This window comes from Anoplopoma fimbria, chromosome 3 (genome assembly GCF_027596085.1).
Source record: "Anoplopoma fimbria isolate UVic2021 breed Golden Eagle Sablefish chromosome 3, Afim_UVic_2022, whole genome shotgun sequence".
NCBI classification, from domain to species: domain Eukaryota; kingdom Metazoa; phylum Chordata; class Actinopteri; order Perciformes; family Anoplopomatidae; genus Anoplopoma; species Anoplopoma fimbria.
The window spans coordinates 19458690-19484294 of NC_072451.1; the positions used below are offsets into that span (position 1 = coordinate 19458690).

Genomic DNA, 25605 nt, shown 5'->3' on the forward strand with positions numbered 1-25605 from the left:
TGAATAAAGATAGAGACCGGAAATGAGGGGAGAAAGAGAGAGGGGGATGACGAGCAACAAGTGTCACCAGCGGGGGATTAATCATCCTGTGTTTCCTTGAATTTTTCTCCCATGGTGAACAAAGAATCCAAAATATGATTCTGTTGTGCTTTCCCTGCATTATTTTACCTCGAGGTTATTGTTTCTAATACACACACTATATGGCCAAAATTATGCAAACACCTTAAGTAAGTAAATGAGAGACAATGTAAGACAATGCTTGAAAAAAAAAGCAGTACTATAAATGTACTCTAATGTAAATCTTTTATGAAAGTCACTGAGAAAATCTTTTAAATCATAATGTCGGTTTTAAATTTCACATTTAAACTTAGAGACTGAACAAACATTGGCAGCAAAAAAAACCACTAAATGTTACTCAATTGTTTTACATGACCTGTTTTTGAACAGGTTTCAAAGGCTTAAAAGTTATTTCATTTACTTACCACATAAATGACAAGGAAGGAGAAACTGTAATAGTTTGTCTCTGTGCCACGTCTTTGCCTGTGACTCTGTGTGTCTGCATAATTTGTCATGTCTCCAGGTAATTTGGGCCAACGCAGGAGAATGCACAACTGCAGAGATTTGCATTCACTAATTAATTTGTCAGACGTCTTTTTTCTCCCACTTGGTGCTTGATTAAAACTAATATTAATAGTTTTAATTAACCAGAATAATAATTAAAATCCTATCAATTCATAATTATTGCTCAGTGAAGTTTTAAATATTGGAGGCATTCAATGGTTCGCTGCTCATTTATTTTGATGTTCACCAGACACGTTAGGGTCTGGTTCAGTGGAGAGGTTGGTGTTGAATAGATGAGGTGTAGTGGTAATTACTTTGAGCACACACATATATACACACACACACACACACACACACACACACACACACACATGCACACACTCAGGCTTTTGCCTCATCTTCACATGTGTGATTTATTTCCACTCTCTTGTTTTCATCTGTATTTAAGCCCTCCGCTAAAGCTAAGCACTTTGCTATGAATCTGTTGTAGGAAGCACTATAAATAAATCTGGTTTGACATGATGTTCAATGCTCGAGCCGAGGAGTGAAATGGAGGGAAAATGCTCTATAAACTCCATTGTTGCTGTAGCGCTGTAATACCTCCAAATCCCCTGTGTACGCTATATTGTGTGCAAGTTGATCTGCTTCTCTGTTTGCCTGTGAAGACAGAGACGGAAGTGCTCTTGCATGAGGTAACGATCACAAAACATGTCGCCACAGCATACACATAAACTAAGTGAAGTGAATAAAACGTACTATTTGTGTGTTTTAAATAGCGATGAGTACTGCATTGAATTAAGCAAGATGTTACTTATAATGATCATGAGAATAATAGAGGGAGAGACACATGGATAAGAAGAATTTCTGTGTGTTAACATTTAACCACTCACTGTTCTGCCTGCCAGCCTTGTAGAACTGTCACAGACTGCTTGTACTATGAAGAAGATCATAGCTAATTTGGTCCTGTTATCTGTGATCTTGGCAAAAACCTTTAGAAATCTTAATATTCCAGCATACAGTGACATTTTAAGCAATAGTTTGATTCCAAATTTGTGACTTTGCGGAAGGCCCATGCACAAAACCAGCTAAATAAATTAAATTGTTCTTCTTAACCTCGTTTCGCATTGCACCAAAAAAACACTATCACCTACTAACATCTGGCTTTTGTCTTTAGTTGGAGAGGTTCGATTCAGCATCTATTCCACTGTCACGTTTTCACTGCTTACTAACCCTGTTTTCTTGTATGTGACGTCAAATGTGACAAACCAAAGGCATGCTCATCTGCTATCAGTAGTAAAAGAGTCTATCGCCCATTTAAGCAGGTTTTCCTTTGTTTACGAAAACTATATAAAAGCTATATAGGCACTAATTTTGGTAGAAAAAAGGGCATCAGCACCCCCATACAGCACTTTTGGGATGAACTTGAACACCAGCTGTGAGAGAGGCTTAATCGCACAAACGTCAGTGGCCGACCTCATTAATGCTTTCGGGGCTCAATGGGAGCAAATCCCTGCAGCCAGGTTTCAAAATGTCATGGAAAAGTCTTCTCAGTGGAATAAGATGTTCAACAATGACATATGGCTGTAATGTTCAGCTGACAACATACTTTGTTTGGGTGTCTGCACACTTTTGGCCATACAGTGCATGTGTTGATGTGTTTGAACAGAAAGAAGATTATGCATCTGAATTCTGGGACCAGGATCAATAAAGAATGTAAAAAAGTGACATGTAATTTCCTTCCTCCCAAAAACAATCATTCCCTCTCTCTCACTCTCTCTCTAAGGCCCCATGCAGGAGACAGTCTTCGACTTCTGGAGGATGGTCTGGCAGGAGAACACGGCAGCTATCGTCATGGTGACCAACCTGGTGGAAGTGGGCAGGGTGGGTATTAATTAGATGTTCGCTCTCAACTGCAGATCTCAAATAAGATTACCTTGCCCCCAGTCGCCTGACAGCCTGATTGTATCTCAAGGCAAACGGAGCCATCTTTTTTTTTAGTGCCTTTGTGTGTTTGGACATCAATGCCCAGATGTTGCTGTGTGTGCGTGTGCCTCACTGGCTTAGTGAGGCATGGGTCTCGCGTGCCGCCAGCTCTTTTTCCATCTATCTGATCAGTGAGAAGTGAGAAGAAACTGATTGATGGCCTTCATTACCAGGGAGGCATCCAGGCAACTGAGTACTGTTTCATCTGAGTGGCTCCATAACAGGACATTATACTCCGCTGTTGCCGCCAGCTCCTACTAGAAATATCCCTTAATGTTGTCCTCATTGGATAAAAGGCGACTGGTATTGAGTGGTGAGGATAGTTCATAATGTTAAAACTAATGGTAATTCCTTGACTTTTTTTTTTTTTGTTCATTATAGCATGTGGTCTAATTTGTCCCACTTAACTCGCACTGAAGTTCCTCCCGGTTGAGTTATAATCAAGAGGAAGTGAAGGTCTTAAAGTACAGTGTAATGCTTTGACTGCCTGGAGATTTTACTCCACGAATTTTAAACACGTTCACACCGAAAGCCCCTTTAAACACAGGCACACCTTGATTTCGCTGATATGCATTTTTGGTGGGGCTTAAATGTAGCAGAGCTGATAATGATTCATGGGCCCATCTCTAGGTACCTCATTAGGCCGTTCCTCTACAGTAGCTGAGCCCAGCCCGCCCCGCCCCACACCTTCTCCACACCTGCTTAGCTGCGGTGCCGTCCTCGGCGGGCCCCGGCCCCCAAACCATCTGCTATATGATCCTTGTCCAATGGCGGGCGGTAGGCACAGTTGGTCACAGTGACGGTGGCTCCTCAGAGGGCCCCCATAAAATCACTCCGCCATATCACAGTGGGCCATCTGCTCGGCACAGTTGCTGATGAACTCTGGGAAATCCTGGCACACACAGCCACTGTGCCCCGCTGGTTTCACACACAGGGGCGTCGCTCGGCGTGCTTTGATGTATGAGGGATTTGGTTTGGAAGGTAGTGTGTGATGAGGTGATGCTACGTTGTGCCTCTTTTCCATACACTTTATCCATGTGAGCGAATGAGTTCATGTGCCCGGGCAAACACAGCCACACAGTCATAAGTGTGCCCACGGAAAAGAGCATCTGTGTGTACGCTGGCATAATTTAGCCCAAAGGCTAATTCTACCCAAACCAGGCATCTGATTCAGAGTGATCTAATAAGGTAATGGCTTTTGCCTAATTCAATCTGGCTGGAAGCGGACGGTGGATTTGTGATTGTCATCGGGGATTAGTCATCGGGGGTGTCAGAGAGAGGGACCTGAACGTCCCCCTCTGTCTGTGTCACTCCACAAACCAAAATCTCATTTCATTCCTAATCAGCGCAAAGACTCCAGAAATGAAAATTGAATCTAGTTGTGGCTGATGTCACATTTATCCCTTCATCAAAAATGATCATTCTCTGATATACCTCCATGATCGCAATCTCTATCACCAGCCTTACTCCCCAAGTCTCTTCAGTTTAATTGAACGGGGGAAGGGGAGGGGGGGGGGGTAATATTTCCAGTGGGGTGTTTTAGGTTTCTGTTGGGAAATCTGTTTTAAACAGCTGAGGGTTTATTATTTCACATCATTATTGGATTGTTATTATATCTCCCTCATCCAATTGTAGTACATTCTTTTGTTTATGTTTTGTCCTATTTCTCCGCACCGGTAGTCAAAAACTTAAGGTGGACAAATCTTACCCCCCCCGATTCAGATTCTTTACGGTCTACCTTTAGAGTCATTCTCACTTTATCGACGTGCGAATGAAAAAGCAATAATGTGAGAAAGAGCTCACCGTCGATACGTAAGGTTCCAATTTACAGCAGAGCCTTGACCAGGGGTCGAAACTAAAATGAAGCAAATCTCATTTTGACTTTAAAGAAATGAAACAGAAGTTGGCAAATGGTGTGTGACTGTCAAGTCAAACAAGTTTTTCTTTCAAATTGATAGAGCAATAATAGGATTAGGATCATTGAAAATGAATTGCAAATAAACTAATTAATATACTGATAACTGAGCATTCAGAAAAGAAATGCTGTGACACGCAGTGTTGCAGCAAATAACGTCTGAAACTGCATTGAACGAAAATTGCATTAGAATTGAGATCTGCGACAAACTGTGCAAACTAATCGACAAGTCCGGAGAGGCAGCCGGTAATAGTGGTGGACTTTGCAACAACCAAGAGACTTTGTACCTGTCATTAGCTTTATGCCACGGTGATCCGTACGCTGATCCGTACACTGATAGTTAACTCTGTGTTTACCAGATCGTTTGTTATGATTGATTGTCCGTAAATGTTTTCTATCTATCTGTAAATATCATGATGGTGGAAGCGCGGTAAAAGGTGATAGAAAAGAGGTTTGATTGTTTGGTGATGGGGTCACGCGGGATCCTGGTTTACTTTTTAAGTTTATAAAACTGGTGTTAAGTCGACAGTTATGGGAGCTGTATGTGCATTAAGAAATATTCCTGTTTATATAAGAATATGGCACTGGTGCTTAATCACAAACAATCAGGGATGCTTCGTCTGTGTGTATTAATTTCTGTATTGGATATATATATGGACACGTAGAATATATATGGATTTTCTTTTTTCTGTGTTTTTTTTTTTTTTTTCTAAAGGTTTTTCACCTTGGGAGCTTGGGAGCTTGATAGCTTATTTGCTCAATGACTAGAGAAACTAAAAATCTTAACCTACCAAAATAAAAGGAGGAAAAAGTAAATAATGTTTGGTCATTTTCATTTGAGTGAAATCCAGTGGGAATTCTTCGGATAGACTCACCAATCCCTTTCAAGTGGGGAACTGCACAGGAAATGGGAGGAACCTGACAGTGAAACACCGCTAGACCGGGAAACTGGAAAGTCTGGAAAACCAGGAAAAGGAGATCTGGGAGCTTTTAGCTGGAACAGCAGAAGCAATAAACTGGAATCCTGGGAAAGAAGGACAATTAATTGAAGATACAAGGAAGCATCGAAGTAGTACTTACCTTCTCACCTGTACTCAACCTGCAGATTGAAATTAAATATGGCGGTTCAAGCTACTGGGAAGTCAGTGGAGAATCTCAAGATGGAAAGAACCACAGCAAAAAGGGGTTTTACACGTCTGGTCAACAGTATTACCAGGACCTATAAGGACATGTCTGAAGAAGAGCTCAGAGATCGTTTCAATAAACTCACAATAGAATCCGAGAAAGTCATGGAAGCAAATTAAGATTTGGAGGCTGGATTCATTGCAGAACTGGAAGCGGAGCTGGATGAAGATGGATACGCTGTGTTAACTGAACATCAAGTAGCTGACCTAGGAAGGACTTCAAATGAGTGTGGAATGAAACTAAAGGAGGTCAAGAGTCTGCTTCAGGAAGCACTTTGGGTCAACTTTGGGAATGTTGAATTGCAGGCAGCAGAGACTGGGTGTGACCATGCTGCTGCTGTGTGGCCCGATGGTAACCAGGAAGCATATGACTTTATGCTTCAACACCTGCAAGGACTGGTAAAGGCCGCAAAGGAGGTGTACAGTCGGTGGAAACGATGGATCCCACCAAGTGAGCAAGAGGACTTTCAAGGTCGCATAAAGAGGCTTGAACTTCTCCTTCCCCAGTTGGTTTCCAGGAAAGCTGACTTCATACAGGAAAGGAGGAAGCTGAAAAGACACTAGGGGCCATGACTTCAATGTACCCCATGCCAGCCACCATCAGACTGAAACCGACAGCCCTTCCAAGGTTTACTGGAAGTAAACGTGACTTCCACAGGTGGAAAAAGGACTGGGAAGCACTTCAGAGGCAGGGTGAGCCAACCGGTTCAAGAGAAGTGAGAAAGTTTCAATTATTGGACAGTCTTGATGACCGAGTCACGCGAGACCTTCGCCTTACCAGCTATAACACTGCAGATTACATTTTCCGTGTCCTAGAAAACCGCTATGGCAATCAAATTGCTATTGCTATTGAATTAGTAGAGGAGTTACAAAGAATGCTTGCTGTCAAAAGTCATCAACCACGGAAAATAGTGGAATTAATTCAAGCTGTGGAGAAGGCACTTAAAGATTTGAGCGACCTTGGAGACACAGGCGCAATCAAGAATCCTCTGGTAACGAAGTCAATTGAAAGTAAACTTCCAGAAACTCTGAAAAAGGAATGGCTCATCCATGTCGCTGACAAGAGAAATGCTGTGGCACCAGAGAATCGATTTGACAGTCTCCTGGCGTTCCTCAAAGAGCAGGAAAGCATTTATGAGCAGCTCGAGCAACTGAGGGATGAAGAGCCAAGTAAAAAGGAGACCAGGATGGAGCCGAGACATGCTAGAACCAAGTCTGCCAAATCAGTTGATGACCATTTAGAGTGTGTTGTCTGTGGTGATGGAAAGCATAAGGATAAGCTCTACTTTTGCAAACAGTTTCGAGAACTGAAGCTGGCAGAGAAAAAGGCTGCAGTAAGAAAGTTGGGAGCATGTAAGAGGTGTCTGGAGGTTCATGAGGATGGTTCATACTGCAAAGCTGGCTTTCTGTGTAAAAACCAAGACTGCAAGGATGAGCATGCTCCCGAGCATCATTATTCTCTGTGCCCCAATGCTAAGTTGGAAAAAAGCAGCACAGGTCAGAAGAAGAGCAGATTTGGCCCAGTGAGAGACAAAACGACGAGGAAATATACTGAGGATCAGGAGGAGTTCTTCCACAAACTTTCACCAGAATTGGCAAAACAATGCCGGGATGTGTTTTCCAACACTGCTTCAAGGGCCTTCAGCACTGTAAAAGATCAACCAAGCCTTCTAATGGAGAGTGGATTGCAAGAGCTACCAGTGATTATGATGCTTCTCCAGGTCACAGCCAATGCTGGACAAAGAATCGGGACTCTAATTGATTTGGCTTCAGACACAAATTATATAACCCACAAGGCTGCAAGCAGACTGAACCTCAGGAGTGAAGAAATTACTCTTGTCGTTCATGGAGTTGGAGGGATGAAGGCTCGTGTGGAGACGAAGCGGTACCTTCTAAAGATCAGAGTAAAAACTCCCAAGGGCACTCTCAAACCCCATCAAATGGTTTGTTATGGACTGGACAGCATTGCAAATGTCCACAAAACTGACACCGGAGCAGCTTGCCAAGTTCTTCCCAGACATACTGCTTGATGAACTTGTTAGACCCAGAGAAATACATTTGCTCATAAGCCACAGAGAAGGGAAGCTAGCGCCACAAAGAACCAGAGCTGTTGGAGACCTCGTACTGTGGGACGGACCTCTCGGGAAGACGGTCGGCGGAACGCATCCTGACCTCTTTGAGGAGCTCACCGTGTCAGCCCACAGGTCCAAGACACATTTTGCAAGGTCAATGAGGGCAGCAGCTGTAAAGTATGAGGAGCTCACTAACAGGATCCCAGAGACTCTCCAACCTAACAAACAGGTCGGCACCATGTTTCAGGAGTCAAGCACTTAAACCACAAATAAGGACTTCCTTGAGTGGTGGAAGTGGGAGAGCATTGGAGCAGCATGTGAGCCGAAATGCGGGGGTTGCCGCTGCGGAAAATGCCAGCCAGGCGGCAAAGAAATGACTCTTGCTGAGGAGAGGGAACTTGAAATAATAAAGGAAGGCCTCACTTATGTCACAGATGATAGCCACAGTGGGGAACCTCATTGGCATTCCAGATATCCTTGGTTAGAAGATACAGAGTCTCTGCCAAATAATAAAAGAACAGTTGAGGCTACATTTTTCAGAACGGAAAAGCAGCTAGCCAAGGAATCAGAGTGGAAGGTTGCCTATGCCGCTCAAGTGCATGACATGGTAGACCGAAGGGCTGCAATCAGATTGTCCAAGGACATGATCAACAGCTGGAACGGGCCAGTGTGGTATGTGAGTCACCTTATTGCTCCTAACCCACACTCTGTCACAACCCCAGTGAGACTTGTGTGGAACAGCAGCCAGAAGTCAAGAGGTGTGAGCTTGAATGACCTGCTGATGAAAGGTCCAGATGTCCTCAACCAGATTCGCTCTGTCCTTCTCCGATTCAGGTGTGGAGTACATGCTGCTCTGGGTGACATAAAGAAGATGTACAATTCTGTTTGGTTGGAGGACCGAGAAGTGCACCTGCATAGATTCCTCTGGCGAGACTCTGAAGATGAAGAGCTGGGAGAATATGCAATCACAAGAGTAAACATCGGAGACAAACCGGCAGGGTGCATTGCACAGCTAGCAATGCACGAGACGGCCAACCTCCCTCCTTTCACCCACCTGAACGAGGAGCGCCGGGTGCTCCAAGAAGACAGCTACGTTGATGACATTCTCACATCCCACAACAACCTTGACCAGCTGAAAACCATCACGACAAATGTGAAACAGATTCTGAAAGCTGGAGGATTTGAGCTAAAGCCTTGGGTCTTTTCTGGGCAAAGTGGGAGGACGAGTTGGACGGACAAGCGGGAGAGGACCAGGACAAAGACCATGGTCCTGCCAAACCAAGTGAGCGGTGATGACAATAAGGCACTCGGCCTGGACTACATGGTAGAAGAAGACAAGCTCCATGTCATGGTCGCAATCAATTTCTCGAAGAGAAAGAAAAAGATGAGAGTTGGCCACGACCTTCAGCTGGGGCAAGTCAGGGACCAGATGCCAAATCCCCTGACGCGAAGAGAACTGCTCAGCCAAGTTTTGGGGCTGTATGACCCAGTCGGCCTGGTAACTCCTGCTAAGCAAAAGGGAGCTATCTTGGTGCGAAGGGCATTTCAGGAGGCAAAGAGTGAAAAATGTCCAGTCAAAGACACATGGGACATAGCACTCTCAGATGGCCTCAGGGAGGATGCAATGGAACTCTTCGAAGAGTACATCAAACTTGGCAAAGTCAGGTTCTCCAGAGCACTAACTCCTCCATGCTACATTGATAAACCCTGGGCAATCACGTTCTCCAATGGAAGCGAACATGCCTATGGAGCAGTGATGTATTTAAGGTGGAGCTCGGACCAGGGCCCAATCGTCAGGCTGGTGGAGTCCAAAGCAAAATTAACTCCCTTGGACTGCAAAGGTGATGCTGTCAAAGCGGACAATTATCTTTAAAAAAATAATGATGACCTGCAAACTTGAGACTGTGCAGTGAAATACAGCATTGTGTGTATGCAAATGTGAATTCAATGCAGTAAGCATAAAGCATTGTGTGCATGTGGTTATAAAACCTGCTTTTGTCACTCCCAGGTAAAGTGCTGTAAGTACTGGCCCGATGACACTGAGATCTACAGAGACATCAAGGTGACGCTGATAGAGACTGAGCTGCTGTCAGAGTACGTCATCAGGACCTTTGCTGTAGAGAAGGTACATTTTTTAACCTCTATTGTCCACTAAGAGGTTTATAAAAACATCTATACTTGTCCTTGGACTTCAACCTTTGGCTATTGAACAGTTTGTAGGAAGAAGTTATGGGTTATGTGCTTAGCTCATAAGCACCTTTCAAAAGTTTCAAATGTTAAAGGTCTTCTCGCTCTTTTCTAAAGGTATCCTTTATTAGAAGTTATCAAGGTCATAACATATGACTTGTAATGTTTTTACTCATGATCCTCTCATTCCAATAGTTTTTCGCCCTAGCAACAACTAGCATGATCCTGCACAATACGCTGCAGAATGTTTGCTTTTTTTCCTATAATAAATACATTTTTTAAGATTTTAAAGTGATTTGTTTGAAAAATGTTAATAGTATTGATATTTGGATTGTTAGTTAGGAAGCAATGCATGCAGCTCCCATCCTCAACGCTCTGATCCTACTGTGATATATGTTTCCAGTTAGACCCATTGAGACCCTAACCATTAAGTTCCTGCTGTTTACTTTGAATATTGATTAATTAATGTTGAAGAAAAAAACTGTAATTTACATTACACTGGATATAATTATTAAAGTGTGACTTCTTATAATCCATGAGTCCACGTCTGAGTCCACCTATAAAGTAAAAACTTAAATTCCAAGTTATAAAAAAATCCAAAAAGTGCAGTTTATATGTTAAACTCACAGTGTCCAGATCATGGATGTCACATATAATCCAGTTCTACAAGAAATAAAGCTAGAGCAGCCTTAGACATCCTGTTTGCTCTCAGATAATGGAAACTTTGCTCTACCCCCTCCTCCACTTTGCCCATGAAGTGTGTGTTTGTATTCAATCCAACTCTGTATTTGCTCTAGAAGGACCTCTCACATCGTCTGCACACTGTATCCTCTGTCTTGTCAGCACATCCTCGCCGTCTTCTGCTGTGCTTTGTGTGTTTAACATGATGACTCTGTTCCTCAGAGAGGGGCCCATGAGATCCGGGAGATCCGACAGTTTCACTTCACGGGGTGGCCGGACCACGGGGTGCCGTATCACGCCACGGGCCTGCTGGGGTTCATTAGGAGAGTCAAGTCCAAGACTATGACCAATGCTGGGCCCATGGTTGTTCACTGCAGGTTGGTGTGCACTGGACCTTCCTTCTTTGCCTAACAAGTCCGTGTGTACTTGTGTATAGCTCTCCTCTCTCCTAGCAGAGAATTGATTGTATTCGGTTTCATTCAGTCCCTAGATTAAAAACGAGAAGTTCGCAGTGGAGAATAGACCTATGCACAACTGTAGATCATATCATATTTTGGAGACAAACCAGAATGTAAAAAGATCAACCTAAAGGATATAAAGATCAACACTATTTCCTCCAATGTGAGTGACAATTGTTTGTCAGTCTTATTGTAAGGAGGTTAAACCATTTTGTCTCCTAAAGTATCTTTGCCTTAATGGGTCAATTCACCTAAATTACAATAAAAATATTTTTTCATCGAGCCATGCAGACTATGAAATTTTTTCATTAGGACTTTACAACCAAAGACATAGTACCAAAAAAAAGACAGCAAAATCTGGGAAATATCCCAAGTCCAAGGACAATGTCTTTGGAAAGACATGAGACATGCTGTCAACACCACAAACACAATTCCAATCACCTTTTACTGTATTTAGGCAGAGTCAACAATCCCTTAGACAAATATCTTGGAGTGAGACCCTCTGCAGGATAATGATAGATGCTGAAATGTGGTAAAAACATAATGTTACAGTAGCATAAATTATAAGAATTTAAAAATCAAAATCTTACTTTCAACTATTTACTCAGTCAACATGTACAGCACACTGCCTACTAAACAACAATTGATTATGCAAATTACCTACAGACTGTTCATACTGAAGTAAACTCGAGCAACATCACATGACTGACACTCTCCCTCACATCTCTGAAAACGTACCCAGCAAATTTCCAACGTTTTTTGGATAAACTGGTCACATATTGGAAAATCTGAATGGTTACTTGGATGAATGGCCTGAAATAGTATTAAAATTTAGTAAAGTGACTTAACAGCTTTTAGCCTGGCTCAAAATCTCCAACATTGCGCAGTTGGAAGTAACGTAATCCATTGTGCGGCATATGTGTTTGTCCAGTAAACTCAAGCCGCATAATATGCAGTTGGAACGCACACTACATATTCCATTTGACATCATACTTAGTATGCATTCCGAACACAGTCTCAGTGAGCTAACTAAGCAACCATACGCAAGTGGTCACACCGGATCAAGTCAGGCCGTAGTTGTAAAACATCTTGGTGTATTGGTTCAACCTTTCCTTTGTTGGAGAGAGAATGTTATTTCCTCATTCAAATGTCACATGTCTTTAACTATGTTTGCATTCAGATACTACTAGAGATATTTTTGAAATTTATTTGATTTTGTTTAACCAACCGTTTTTAAAATATGCCTTTATGAGGGGAAAAAAAACCAACGGGACTGAAAATATTTCACATATTTTAATTATGCTTCATTGTCAAGTTCTACGTGTTCTTCTCCTCGGGAAAATAAACGTCTTTCTATAACCAGCTTGAGGCTAATAATCTCTGGTTTCTCTCCAGTGCCGGGGCGGGACGGACCGGCTGCTTCATCGTCATCGACATCATGCTGGACATGGCGGAGAGAGAGGGTGTGGTGGACATTTACAACTGCGTGAGGGAGCTGCGCTCACGGAGGGTCAACATGGTCCAGACCGAGGTACGGTGAATCTGGTCCCACAGTGGCCATAGAAGAGCAGGGCCTGCCCACAGAGGCTCATAGGTAAAAGGAGGAGTGAGGATGCAGATCGACAGGCTGTGGATTAACTAGTATCTGCGAGTAATTCTTAGCATAAGCCCCACTTCTCTGGTGCCCCAGATCAAATGCTCCGAATTCATTGCAAAGAAGGGAGCTTTTTTTAATATTTTAAAACTTTACCTGACTTTTACTAATCAATTTTTTTACAGGATAAGATATCTTGTCTGGTAATATTTTTTTTGCCAGTGACTGATGACGTCCATTGTCTTTTAAAATGCAGCATAATTAGTTTTCTTTTTTCAAGCGCCATTTCAAGTGTCTCATGTTTCAAACAATAGGAATATATTTCATTCCGTGACTAATCTATCCAAATTCTAATTGACCTCTATGTGACAGCTGTAGCTGTAGTGCTCTTCAGTGCTTGTTTTACCTGATTGAAATATCAGATGTATTGTGTTTATATTTACAGCAGATGTTATTTATGGCTACAACTTTACATTTTTATGATGATCTCTCACAAAGACATTTATTGAAGTGCGCACCCTAACTATTTCCCAGGATGCTAAGCACAAGTGTTTGGCAATACATGCTATAATAAAAGGGTTTAGAGGCTTGTAACTGAAAGCATTTAGCTCATGCTGATGGCTGAAAGCATCCCTGGCTCATCCTCCGTCTCTTTGCCAGTGTGGTCTACCAAAGGACTTTGCGCTTTCCTGAACACCGGCCATCTGGAGGTGTCCATAGTCTCGTTGGATGCATCATTTCACCGTAATTCCCTTTAAATCACAGGCGTCATTGGACTTAATGGGCAAATGTTTCATCGTTGACGTCCGAATTGGGATTTGAGTAACTGGAGACCAAATGTTGTTCACCCTGAGTCACTCTCCTCAAATTCAGTGACCTTCAAAGTGTGTGTATGTGTGTGTGTGTGTGTGTGTTTTCCCTCGCAGGTGTTCAGGCTCGTTGGCACGGCTCCTCAGCCTGCGGCCAGACACCAACTCTCCAGCGTGGTTTAATCTGTTCGCGGAAATGAAAAGCCTTGTTGTTGTTTATAGTTACGAGCTCAGATACGATCTATCAATCTGTGGATTCTGGTTCGAGCGCCGCGTTGCTGCTGACCCAGACCGAGCTAGTCAAACTCTCCGGTCAGCAGTTCACTCTCGGCACACTAGACTTAACAAATGGCAACACATGTTTCTCTGTTAATCTGTAAATCAGTGACCCCTGTGCATGTGTGCGGATTTTGGTCCGAAGTGACAAGGGAGTGTCAGCTGAAAATGTCACTTCAGAATGGATTTGCATCAAGCCTCAAGCTGTGTCACCATGTCGACTGCTTGACTGACTGATGTGAGGAGGAGATGCGTCGCAATTTCCAGTTTTGCTCTGCATGAAGTTAAGAACAGCAGGGCTTGTTTATGTTTTGAAGACATCGGCCTCCTTTTTGCCTTGTTTCTGCCTTGATCATGACAGGAATTCAAGAATATACTTTCTTCCAGGCCTCTAAATATTTGAATGTTTTTAAAATATCATTGAGTTTTATATCAGTTAAATCAGGTATGTACAAAAAATATGCAAAATTATGTAATGTAACCTTTGAACACAGACAATGATAAATATTAGTCACAGAAAGTGCCTCAGGGGTAAAGAATAATCATGGTAAGGTCGCGTAAAGGTCATTGAATTCTTCTAGCAAAAAACGCAGTGGAACACTGGCTCATGCATTTCTGCTTCTGGTAAAAAACAAAATCATATTTTGAGCGTTGTCATGAGCATTAGAAGTCTGATGGATGCGCAATGAGGATGCTGTTTTTTGCAGGAGCAGTATGTCTTCATCCACGATGCCATCTTGGAGGCATGTCTCTGTGGCGACACCACCATTCCTGCCAGCCAGCTCCGCTCCGTCTACTACGACATGAACCGCCTGGACCCGCAGACCAACTCCAGCCCCATTAAAGAGGAGTTCAGGGTGAGGAGGTTTGAAAACAATAAGGAACTGTTTGCAAATCCCTAATCAAGCATTAGCTCAAGTGCAGGATAAGTTGAAAACAACAGTAAACATGTTTTCTCTTGATGAGTGCCGCGGTCCCCCTCTGGGCCAATCAGTGGCAAATATATCACCTTGCTTTAATCCGTAATGGTAGCACCCCTCCTTGGACCAATCAGTGTTATATGAGATGCATCGCCCCCCTAAGTTTCATCACAGTCACATCAGGGGAGTAAGAGCTATCGCTAATGTAACTGATTAAAGAATTGCATTGTTAATTACCATATTGGGAGATAATTAGCACACTCAAGACTCAAGTGCCTACCTTCGAGCGTTGGCATGACAGTGCGTAAATTCTGCTTCAACCCTGACAGACTCTGAATATGGTGACTCCCACGCTGCGAGTGGAGGACTGCAGCATCGCCCTGCTGCCGAGGAACCACGAGAAGAACCGCTGCATGGACGTCCTCCCCCCGGACCGCTGCCTCCCCTTCCTGATCACCATCGACGGGGAGAGCTCCAATTACATCAACGCCGCGCTCATGGATGTAAGAGCCGAACGCTGTCAAGTGCATTCCACGTTTTAGAAGTATTCACTTCACAGGGTCACTCAAAGGAGCATTTCAGCATTATTGGAATTCTTGCTAATTGAATTCCTGTGATTTTAAAGTGGCAAATTCCCAGTGAGTCACAAGGCAGGTAATTGCGACTGCCTGTCTCTGTGTGAGCTGAAACTTCCCCACATGTTGCTTTTCTTTTCTAATCAGTGATGTCAAAGTAGATATTTTTACTCTGACAGTTAATGGAAAACATCTTGGTCTATTAAGAAAAACTGTGAGTGGTGGCATCGGTGTTTCAGCTTCTGATACAAAGGACTTTTTATTGTGTGATTATTTAACTTCAACAAATAGAAAAAATAGAAAATACAATTCTTTATGAAATCCATTGTGTGTGAGAGATATCTTGAGACAAAACTGTAATCTGGAGACTTGAACTTTACCTCAAAGATTCACGATGTAAGTTGAGATGTAAAGAGACACGCATCACAAGACTGCGAAAAGATACAAATATAAACAAAATGTGTAATATGAAATAGACGGCCCCCTTCCTAGACTCTACGAAAGAGCAGGCATTAACAAACAAAAGGACTTTGTTTATTGAAGTTTACTCTGCTGACAAGTGGTCTTATATAAGAAGAGAAGTTGAAAATAAGACTTAATGCAAGTTTAATGTAGTTACTGTCCTCGAGGTTGTAATCACATCACATGATCTTCATCAGATAAAGATAAATTATTCAACCAAAACACCCAGGACCTTGTTTTCTACTCTTTCCAAGTAAAGTTTCTAGCAGCACTAGCTCCAGAAGTCTCTAAATCTAGCAAGAATATGAGTAACACTGACAGCCTGAACATGGCTGAACATGGCTTTGGTTAGTACTCACAGCTTTTAAGCTAGCAGCTTTTGGAAGACTCCAGTGATGTGCAATAAGTGCATGGGCAGAGTGCATGAAGGCAGGTAGCCCGTTCAGTTATTACAGGTTAAATACAGTCCTGCAACAGGAAAGATATCAGATTTCTTTTCTTTTTCTTTGTCAGAGCATTTGATTCATTGATTGTTGTCGGGATGTAATGAGAATTTCAACAAATATAATGAAAAACATTTTGAAGAACATTAAGAACTCTAGAATTAATTTTGCAATTAAGGCTTGACAGGAACTTAAATCAAAAGCTGTGTTTTCTGTCACAATAACTAAAATGCACCAAAGGACAACAAAAAATATACACAAAATCCAATGTATAGCAATTTTCAGGTGTTAAATGTATTCAGGGTGGACCTTACAGAGAACACCTTGACAAAGCTCGTGTCCATTGATGGACTTTTTGGCTCTTGCCTTGATTGAGCAGGCGACCTTTCAGGAAGAGGATCCTCTCCGTCACTACAAGGCTAGCCAGAAACCACATTAAAAGTGCAGCCTGCTAATATAATCACCACAGACATGGAATCTCCATTAAAACAGCACTCCGTGTGAGGCAGGTCAAGAGATGGAGGTCATTTTAAAATTGTTATTGGTTTATTCTCTGTAAATTGACAGTTTACGTGCTTTATGATATGCATGAGGGGTATGTAGCGATGGTGTTTCAAATCTTTCTTTTTTCATTTTGTATTTTTCTTCCTCTCCTCCAGAGTTACAAGCAGCCCTCTGCATTCATAGTGACCCAGCACCCGCTACCAAACACAGTGAAGGACTTCTGGAGATTGGTTCTGGATTACCACTGCACATCCATAGTAATGCTCAACGATGTCGACCCAGCCCAGGTAAACCCGACCTGATATGCATGCATAAACACACACACATATATATATATATATATATATATATATATATATATATATATACACATAATAATCATTTTATTATATTGCAAGAAGCACGCTGACAAACAGATGAAGCAGTACCTTTCTGTATCTAATAAAGTCACACAAAAGGACAGCGTGGGAACTGGATTCAGAGAGAGATTGCTTTTTTTGTTTGTTTTCTTCCAATATAAACCCAGGGTAAAAAAAAAACCAACATAAATGTATCTCTGCTGGCAAACACATGCAATGTTTGTTTGAAATGAGGTGGATGCTGCAGAGTGGAAGAGGACTTGCCATGAAAGTGTGGGTAGATGGAGAGACAGGCCTGTGGAAGAGCCTATCCAGATTTCTCAGCCCGAGGCTCTGTCATAACACCCGCGGATCAAAGCCTGAAGCCAGGCTTGCTCTCCCCATCCGAATCCCCTTCCCTGGGTGACTGACTGACTGGTTGACTGACTGGCTGGATAGAAAAAAGGCCTTTCATTCAATATTCTCACTGTAGCCAGCCAGCCAAGGAAACAGCACAGGTGGGAAGGGAGGAAGAGTGGGGTGGGGGGGGGGGGTAGGCGTAGATGGAGACGAGGGGAGGTGGAGGTTTACTATCTTCTCCATCAGCATCTCTGTTTTTGCATCTTCTGAATTTGTCAAATTTTGACAGGCTCTTAAAGGAAAGCTGGAAAGTGGTGCTCTTGCTGCCACACAGACTGTAAATGTGGTTGTTTTTTTTCCCTGTGTTGGAGAAATAAAGCGTATATTTGTGTGTCCCGTTATATGCGTGGACGGTTATTTGCATTCTTCTCAGGTAGTCTATTTTTTCCCTCGTTTGTTCATAACTCTGCATGCGGGCTCATCTGTCTGTGCAGAATCTGTCCATCTGTGCGTGTGCACTTCCACTCGTCTGATTAAGTGCTGTGAGGCCAGCGGTGGGCTCTGCAGGTGCATGTTCTTCACTGGGCTTTCTATCCTGAGGAGCAGAAATAGAGGAGATTTTTAAGCTCTCACAATGTTTTCCAAGGTTTTTTTTTTTTTTTCTTCTGATGCTGCCAGATCAATTATTTTTTAATCTACGTAGATCTTTTGATTGCTTTTTCAACAGTTTTACTAATCCTATACTTTAAACTTTTAATAGATAGAGAAATACACATCTGAATTACCCAAAGCCCAAGGTGACATCTTCCAATAACAACAAAATTGGGATTTAATAAAAAAATGTAATGTAATGTAATTGTGTCAGCTGTAACATCTGAACAACATGATTTACGACTGAGTGTCTTAAATGTCCAATTTTCTTCTATGAATCAACCATCTTTTAATAAGTTTCCTCTTCTTTTGATTGCCTTTTTTTCTGAACAGAGCAGATTTTTTCAAAGCCTAAAATAAAAGTTTAAAAAAAAGGCTTTTAAGCATGTGTGTGTGTGTGTGTGTGTGTGTGTGTGTGTGTGTGTGTGTGTGTGTGTGTGTGTGTGTGTGTGTGTGTGTGTGTGTGTGTGTGTGTGTGTGTGTGTGTGTGTGTGTGTGTGTGTGTGTGTGTGTGTGTGTGTGTGTGTGTGTGCGTTTTTCAGTGGAGATAAGAACAGAAGTCTAGGTTTAAGTTGTGTTTTAATTTATTGAACAAATGGTTAGTTTATTAAGAGAACGCTCCTGTATTACAACATATCTGTGTTTAGTCTTTGGTCTATCAAAATGAATCCTGACTTGAAAAAAGTTTCCTCTGTGAAAACGCCTTCATCATATTGTAAAAAGAGAGCACTTCACATTGAATTAATTCACCTTGGCTCTCGCTACATCTGGTTTTCATCATTCATGGCCTCAAACTTTGTAATCCCACAGAAACCTCTTTTACATTTATGTGTGAGGAGGTTAAAGTCAATGTCACTGGCTTCAGTTGGTAAAGTTTGGACTCCGAAACTAATGAATCATCTTCCATGTTATATGTTGTCATTGTTTTGTCTGTGTGTGTCTGTGTCTGTGTGTGTGTGTGTGTGTGTGTGTGTGTGTGCGTGTGCGTGTGCTCGCTGGTACACCTGCATTTTTCTGTGTGTGAATGTATGTGTACGTGCCTATTTTGTTTAGTTGTGCCCACAGTACTGGCCAGAAAACGGAGTCCACCGCCACGGACCCATCCAGGTGGAGTTCGTCTCTGCCGACTTGGAGGAGGACATCATCAGCAGAATATTTCGGATTTACAATGCAGCACGGGTACGGTGACACGAGAGGGTCAAGCTTCAAACTGAAAGTCATTCGTTTTGGGGGGAAAAAGACACAAACAGCAATTTATGTGACCATGCAGTTTTTCTGCTCTGCTGCCCATTTTTTCTTTGTAACTTTTTACAACTTGTTTGTCTTCTCTGTGGTTATCTTCACAACAGCCAATTTATTCTGTGACTGCACACCTCACACGTCCCACTCATGCGCCGGCCTGTCCATTCAAGCTGTGCAGTGGCAGAGTCATTCTGTTCTTTAACTATGCCGCTGCACCAGTGATTGGACTGAGGTGTGATCGCCTCGAGTCACATGGCTCTTACACAGCTTGAGAAATGTTCACACGTTGTTAAAAAAAGGTAGAAGTTGAGCTCCCTGACTGCTTCTTCAATAAACACCCTTTGGGTAGAACGTGAACCTACCTTAAAGGGTCAGTCCACCCAAAGTATACCAATATCTAGCCATGTGAATAGTTTTGGTTTTATCAGTTCAGGTTTTTTAAGATATTGTCTTTGAGATTTCCTTTTTCACCACAATACAATGCAAAATACACAACCTGTTATTTCAGAAACAATCTCCTTGTTACTCTGTATCCCCCACAAAAGGGTTCAAAGGATGAATTTGAAGATTCACAGAAGGATTGATGGGAATGGAGAAAATTTAAAATATATTTCCTCCCACACCAAATTATATTTATTTTTCTGACTTTTCTCTATTATTCCCTCTTCTTGTTAAATGCTTTCAGGCCCCCAAAAAGTATTCAAATGAAACAATTTATGTAGAAAAAATGATTTTTTTATATTCCTCACAACTCATAGATATACTCGTTAATTTGTTTGAAAGGGACATGAGCCATAGATGTTGGGAACCAGTGCTCTCAATCAGTGGTCCATAATTGTTTTGAGCTTTGTGCCCCCGTAAAATAAAGCAGTATCTACTTTTTGTTATATTTTTATTTGAAGGATTTCTAGTTTCACAAGAAAAATAAATCATCCTGTGACCACTCAGGTCTCGTTTCCTTCTGATAATTCACAGACCTTGCTTTGAATTTTGTGAGCACTTTGTAATGAAGAAATAGTCCCCATGAAAGCTGTTGACAGCGTGTCGACCATCAAGAGCAACGAGAACGCTGATTATGGAAAGACAAGGTGTTAAACACGCTTTTAAATTTCATGTGTCAAATTTATGCGCACCACAAACCAAACTCACTTTTTATTGGAGTGGAGGAAGACATTTTAGAGACGCATATCTCACAACTTTAGCGAATAAAAAAAATGCATGGCTAGATACCACTACAGCTAGGTCCGTCTGTATTTTCTAGTGTGGGAAGTGACCTTTTAACTTTGAGCAAGCATACATCCCTGCACAGTAAGGGTCCTGACCTTCGGCAGTGTCACCTGCCTAAGCTCCTTACCCTTAAAGTCTGCTCGCAGTTGTCAACAATCACGCCTCATATAAGCGTGTTATAACACAGTCTGGACAGCAGAGGCACCACCACCACCACCACCGTGTTAAGTGGAATACAATCTAATCACACCTGATCTCTGACAAGTGTTATTGATCCATATGTCTGAGTGTGATTTAGAGTGTCTGTACCTCTTGACTATCTGTCTCCAGCTGAGACTGTGCTCATCTATCAGCCCATCTATCTGCGCATACATCTCTCAAGTGACTCCTCTTGCCCTTATCCATCCCTTGTCCTACTTGTCCCCATCAAGGCTTAGCTTAGCTGCATCTTTACAGTCTGATTGCATCGTTGCATAGCAGCAATTAACGCGCCCCCCCAGTATAACCAGTGTGTCCTTTCCCCTCCAGCCTCAGGACGGCTACCGGATGGTGCAGCAGTTCCAGTTCCTGGGCTGGCCCATGTACAGAGACACGCCCATGTCCAAGCGCTCCTTCCTCAAGCTCATTCGACAGGTGGACAAGTGGCAGGAAGAGTACGACGGAGGCGAGGGACGCACTGTGGTCCACTGTCTGTAAGTTATCACTACACTCAGTGCAGAGGGAAGTTCACTCAGCACTGCCATTAAAAATGAAACATCTCCACCTACTGACTGAAAAGCTTCACTGCATCAAAAACCTGTGAAAGTCATCATCCCTCTGTCAGCTTTGTCAATCCTTTCCTTTCTATATTTGACAAAACTCAGATTGTATTTTATTTTTAATTTGTTTGTGGTCACTCTAGGAATGGAGGCGGCCGAAGTGGGACATTCTGTGCCATCAGCATCGTGTGTGAGATGCTTCAACACCAGCGATCTGTGGATGTTTTCCACGCTGTCAAAACACTGAGGAACAATAAACCCAACATGGTGGACCTACTGGTGAGGACCATTGCAGCAGCAGTTTTGTCAGACTTGTTTGAGTTGATTATAACCTGCCAAAGTACCTGATGTTATTTAAAAGGGGTTACTCCATATATACTTTATAGTTCTTCCATAAAGTTGGGGGACTCATATTAAAAAAACTAAAATAATGCCCTGGTGAATGCTTATTTTATGCCCCTAGTTTCTAATGCTTTCTGTCCTTTTCCAAGCATGTTCGGTTTACAGAAATATAATTGATCTTCATCTCTAAAATTGGTGGATCGGCCCTTTAAAATCACAACATTCTACTTTCTTTTGATCAACACGTTACCCAACTCTACATGTATCTGCATCAAGATATTAAACATCTAGACCATTTGGTGATCACAGTAGATGATTCAATTCAGTTATTTTTTTATTTATTTCACAGGTCTTTTTAAAATTGTGTTTTATACTTGGCTTTGATTCCCTTTAGATTATGTAGTTATTGATAAAGAAAGAAATGTTGTTGCCCCCAAATTACAGTGAACATATCATTAAAAGCTACCTGTATGTTTATAAAAATCCAATAATACTAATATTTAGTCAAAGAGGTTTCATTAGTTTTTTTGTTATTTGTTTGGATTAGTCTGTCTATATCTATGTCTCAATTATCAAACAGGGCCACAGATCCTCGGGGGCCACAAAACCTCTGCTTTACTCATATTGTCAGCTTTATATATATATATATATGTGTGTATGTACATATATGTGAATATTTTAGCACAATTTGATTAAGCACACAATCAGAGATTAAAAGGGCCTCCTGCTCTGTTACCGGGGCCCTGTCTTGTCAAAATATCGTTTTAAACTTGTCTTTATTTAGATGATGTGTGATTCAATTATTAAGTGCTTAATCAGTTCTCCCTCATAGCAATACAGCACATCTTTTACCGAGGGGGTGTATGTGGGAGGAAGGGGAGGTTAAACCTGCAAGTGTACTCCGTCAGAACTTGTCAAAAAGCAGGTTGATCCGTCCATGGACGCCTCTCTAATGCTTTTGTTTGTGTCCTCTTGTCTCATAGGACCAGTACAAGTTTTGCTATGAAGTGGCACTGGAGTACTTGAACTCTGGGTAACTCAGAGCTACCGAACCCACCAGAGACTTAAAGTTTGGGACATTACAGAAGACTGCAGCTCACATGTGTGCATTGTGCTGTGTGTGTGCGTGTGCGTGTGTGTGTCCTACTGACTCGACAGGACCGAGGTATGCACATAACCATACATGCAGCTCTTTTTTGACCAGCTCTCTTCGTAACAGAGTTGTACAGTGTTAAATATCGCAGCCTGTTTCTGTCAGTACCGGCTAAGGAAGCCAGCAGGGAGCACAATGAGGGGTTGTTTTTTTTCTTCTCCTCTGCAGTGAGTCTCCTCCTCTTTGGATCCCTCTTTCTCTCTGCCTCCATCTCTCTCAGCCGCCTGTAGTCCCGTGGTTGTTGCCTTGATCCTCATTGGACGATAAGCATTAAATATTCTCCAGTTTTCCTTGGAATGCAAAACACTGTACATAGCGTTAACGTGTTCATTTTATTCTCTTTGATTTTTTTATTTTTTTTTTGCTCATTATTATAAGTCATTAAATGCAGGAGCTCAAAGCCTAAATGTTACTAAATGTCCTGTAAATTTCTGACTTCTAGATGATTATTGCTTAATACTGTATGTTGGGGACAGCTGGCTCAGTCTACATCTGCTTACCTTATTTCCTGTACAGGGATCCAAAGCTTTATTTGCACTTCCATTTGAATTCTTGTTGTGCATATTGTACATATTTCTGTAGATTATTTATTCACAGTATGTACTTTTTTGTGACTGGCAGTAAGTGACAATCATGTGTTCTATAGGTTTGGTTTATTGACTGTATTGTGTGCTTTTTTTTTGGGGGGTCATCTTGTGTGACAGATAAATTCCACTGTAAAGAAAAAAAGATATTATATAAATGTATCTACAATATAGACATTGGATTATGTATTTCTGCCTTTTCTTCTGAGTGGAGCTGGAAAAGATGACATTAGGGGGACATCTGTTGGAGAGATGAGGAATGACACATCACTTCACAACTTTTAAAAGTATAAATGATAATAATTTTGTCTTTAGTTATATTGTTATGCTACTATATGAATGATGGCTGTTCTGAAATTTTGCAAATGGATACAGTTTGGTTTTGAAATATATTTGATGAATGAAATTATGAAATTTAAGTTCTCATAGGCCGAACAGTCACGAAACGGGACCCTGATTGGACAACAAAACCACTACAAACAGGTAAACCGTCTCACTCGTTACTCTGCAGTTCAAATGCTGCAAATAGGACTAAACAGGCAGTATTTAGCAGACGTTATACATCTTCAAAATATGTATTTCTATAGCTAGTTTACAGCTTTGTCAACCTCTAATTACAATTAGTCTAATCTACAATAAAGAATATTTTAGATCCTTTGAAGGAACAGTGTTTAGGATTTAGGAGGATTTATTTGCAGAAATGGAATATAATATACACAACTATGTTTTCATAAGTGTATAATCACCTGAAACAAAGATTTGTTGTGTTTTTGTTAGTTTAGAACGAGCCCTTCATGTCCATATATGACCCTCCACAGAGTCCACCATGTTGCAACGCCATCTTTCCACAGCAGCCCAGAACAGACTAACAAACACTGGCTGTAAACAGAGCATTACTCAGTTTTATGTTACCTGAAGGCCACTGCAGTTCTCCAACACGCTTTAAAAGGGAGGGATGAGCAGAGAAATATTCATTTGGTTGCAATCTGCAACCTCACCAGAGGCCAAAAATGCTGTTTATACTTCCAAACAGACGCTTCAATGACAGCTGTGTACACCACAGACGCCTAGCACTTCTTTATATAGAGTGTCTCAAAATCAATGGGTTCTTTAAATGGGTTTTTGGTTAGATGCCTTTTCCAAGTTCTGTTGTTAACACAAGCTTATTTTTAAAAGTTTGTTCTGGAATATAAATTAACTTCACTAAATAGCCCTAATGTGAATTTTGAAGCTTTTAAGTGTCTTTAAAAATGTATTTGCTAACAATTTGCTAAATGAGACTACAAAACATCATCACACTGACGGCGTCGTTACTCGCGCTCATGAGACCGTGGAGTAGTCTGTTGTTAGCCCACCGTTAGCTTTTTACGTCTGCCTTTTGCTTCAAAAATTGTAAGAGTGGTTTGTGAAAATTCACAAATGCTTTTTGAATCACTTGTGGAGATAATGTTGCGGAACAAAGCGCAAGTATATCAAATTTGTGTTTGCCAGAGTTTATTTTCTGCAATAATCCAAAATGGATAAATCCCATTGGCTTTTTGTGGAGGTAACCAGTGTGATGCTAACTTCTGGTATTGGTCTACAAAAATACCTCATACTGGCACCACTCTATACTGTACACTTAGGCGATACGCAGACGTTCGTCAGATCCTATTCTAAACTTACAGTGGGTACGGAAAGTATTCAGACCCCTTTAAATTTTTCACTCTTTGTTTCATTGCAGCCATTTGCTAAAATCGAAAAAGTTCGGTTTTTTTCGCATTAATGTACACTCAGCAACCCATCTTGACAGAAAAAAACAGAAATGTAGAAATTTTTGCAAATTTATTAAAAAAGAAAAACACATGAAATATCACATGGTCATAAGTATTCAGACCCTTTGCTCAGTAGAAGCACCCTTTTGAGCTAGTACAGCCATGAGTCTTCTTGGGAATGATGCAACAAGTTTCTCACACCTGGATTTGGGAATCCTCTGCCATTCTTCCTTGCAGATCCTCTCCAGTTCTGTCAGGTTGGATGGTGAACAGCCATTTTCTGGTCTCTCCAGAGATGCTCAATTGGGTTTAGGTCAGGGCTCTGGCTGGGCCAGTCAAGAATGGTCACAGACTTGTTCCGAAGCCACTCCTTTGTTATTTTAGCTGTGTGCTTCGGGTCATTGTCTTGTTGGAAGGTGAACCTTCGGCCCAGTCTGAGGTCCTGAGCACTCTGGAGGAGGTTTTCTTCCAGGATATCTCTGTACTTGGCCGCATTCATCTTTCCTTCAATTGCAACCAGTCGTCCTGTCCCTGCAGCTGAAAAACACCCCCATAGCATGATGCTGCCACCA

At 41.8% G+C, this 25605-nt stretch overlaps 1 protein-coding gene across 6 annotated transcripts in view; it reads left to right on the forward strand.

The window, feature by feature from the left end:
- Window positions 1–23510, forward strand: part of LOC129110611 (receptor-type tyrosine-protein phosphatase mu-like) — a 153169-nt gene extending 129659 nt beyond the window's left edge. For 4 of the 6 annotated variants that reach the window (XM_054622746.1, XM_054622772.1, XM_054622780.1 and 1 more), the window contains 11 exons: window positions 2345–2442; window positions 9724–9840; window positions 10806–10960; window positions 12437–12572; window positions 14428–14577; window positions 14970–15143; window positions 16780–16911; window positions 19027–19152; window positions 20971–21134; window positions 21344–21479; window positions 22526–23510. In XM_054622746.1, the coding sequence (XP_054478721.1) occupies window positions 2345–2442; window positions 9724–9840; window positions 10806–10960; window positions 12437–12572; window positions 14428–14577; window positions 14970–15143; window positions 16780–16911; window positions 19027–19152; window positions 20971–21134; window positions 21344–21479; window positions 22526–22579 (1442 nt within the window). In that variant the 3' untranslated portion in view covers window positions 22580–23510. The remainder of the gene's footprint in view (window positions 1–2344; window positions 2443–9723; window positions 9841–10805; window positions 10961–12436; window positions 12573–14427; window positions 14578–14969; window positions 15144–16779; window positions 16912–19026; window positions 19153–20970; window positions 21135–21343; window positions 21480–22525) is intronic. The other 2 variants (XM_054622762.1, XM_054622754.1) reach the window with 2 other exon arrangements.
- The last annotated feature ends 2095 nt before the right edge of the window (window positions 23511–25605 follow it).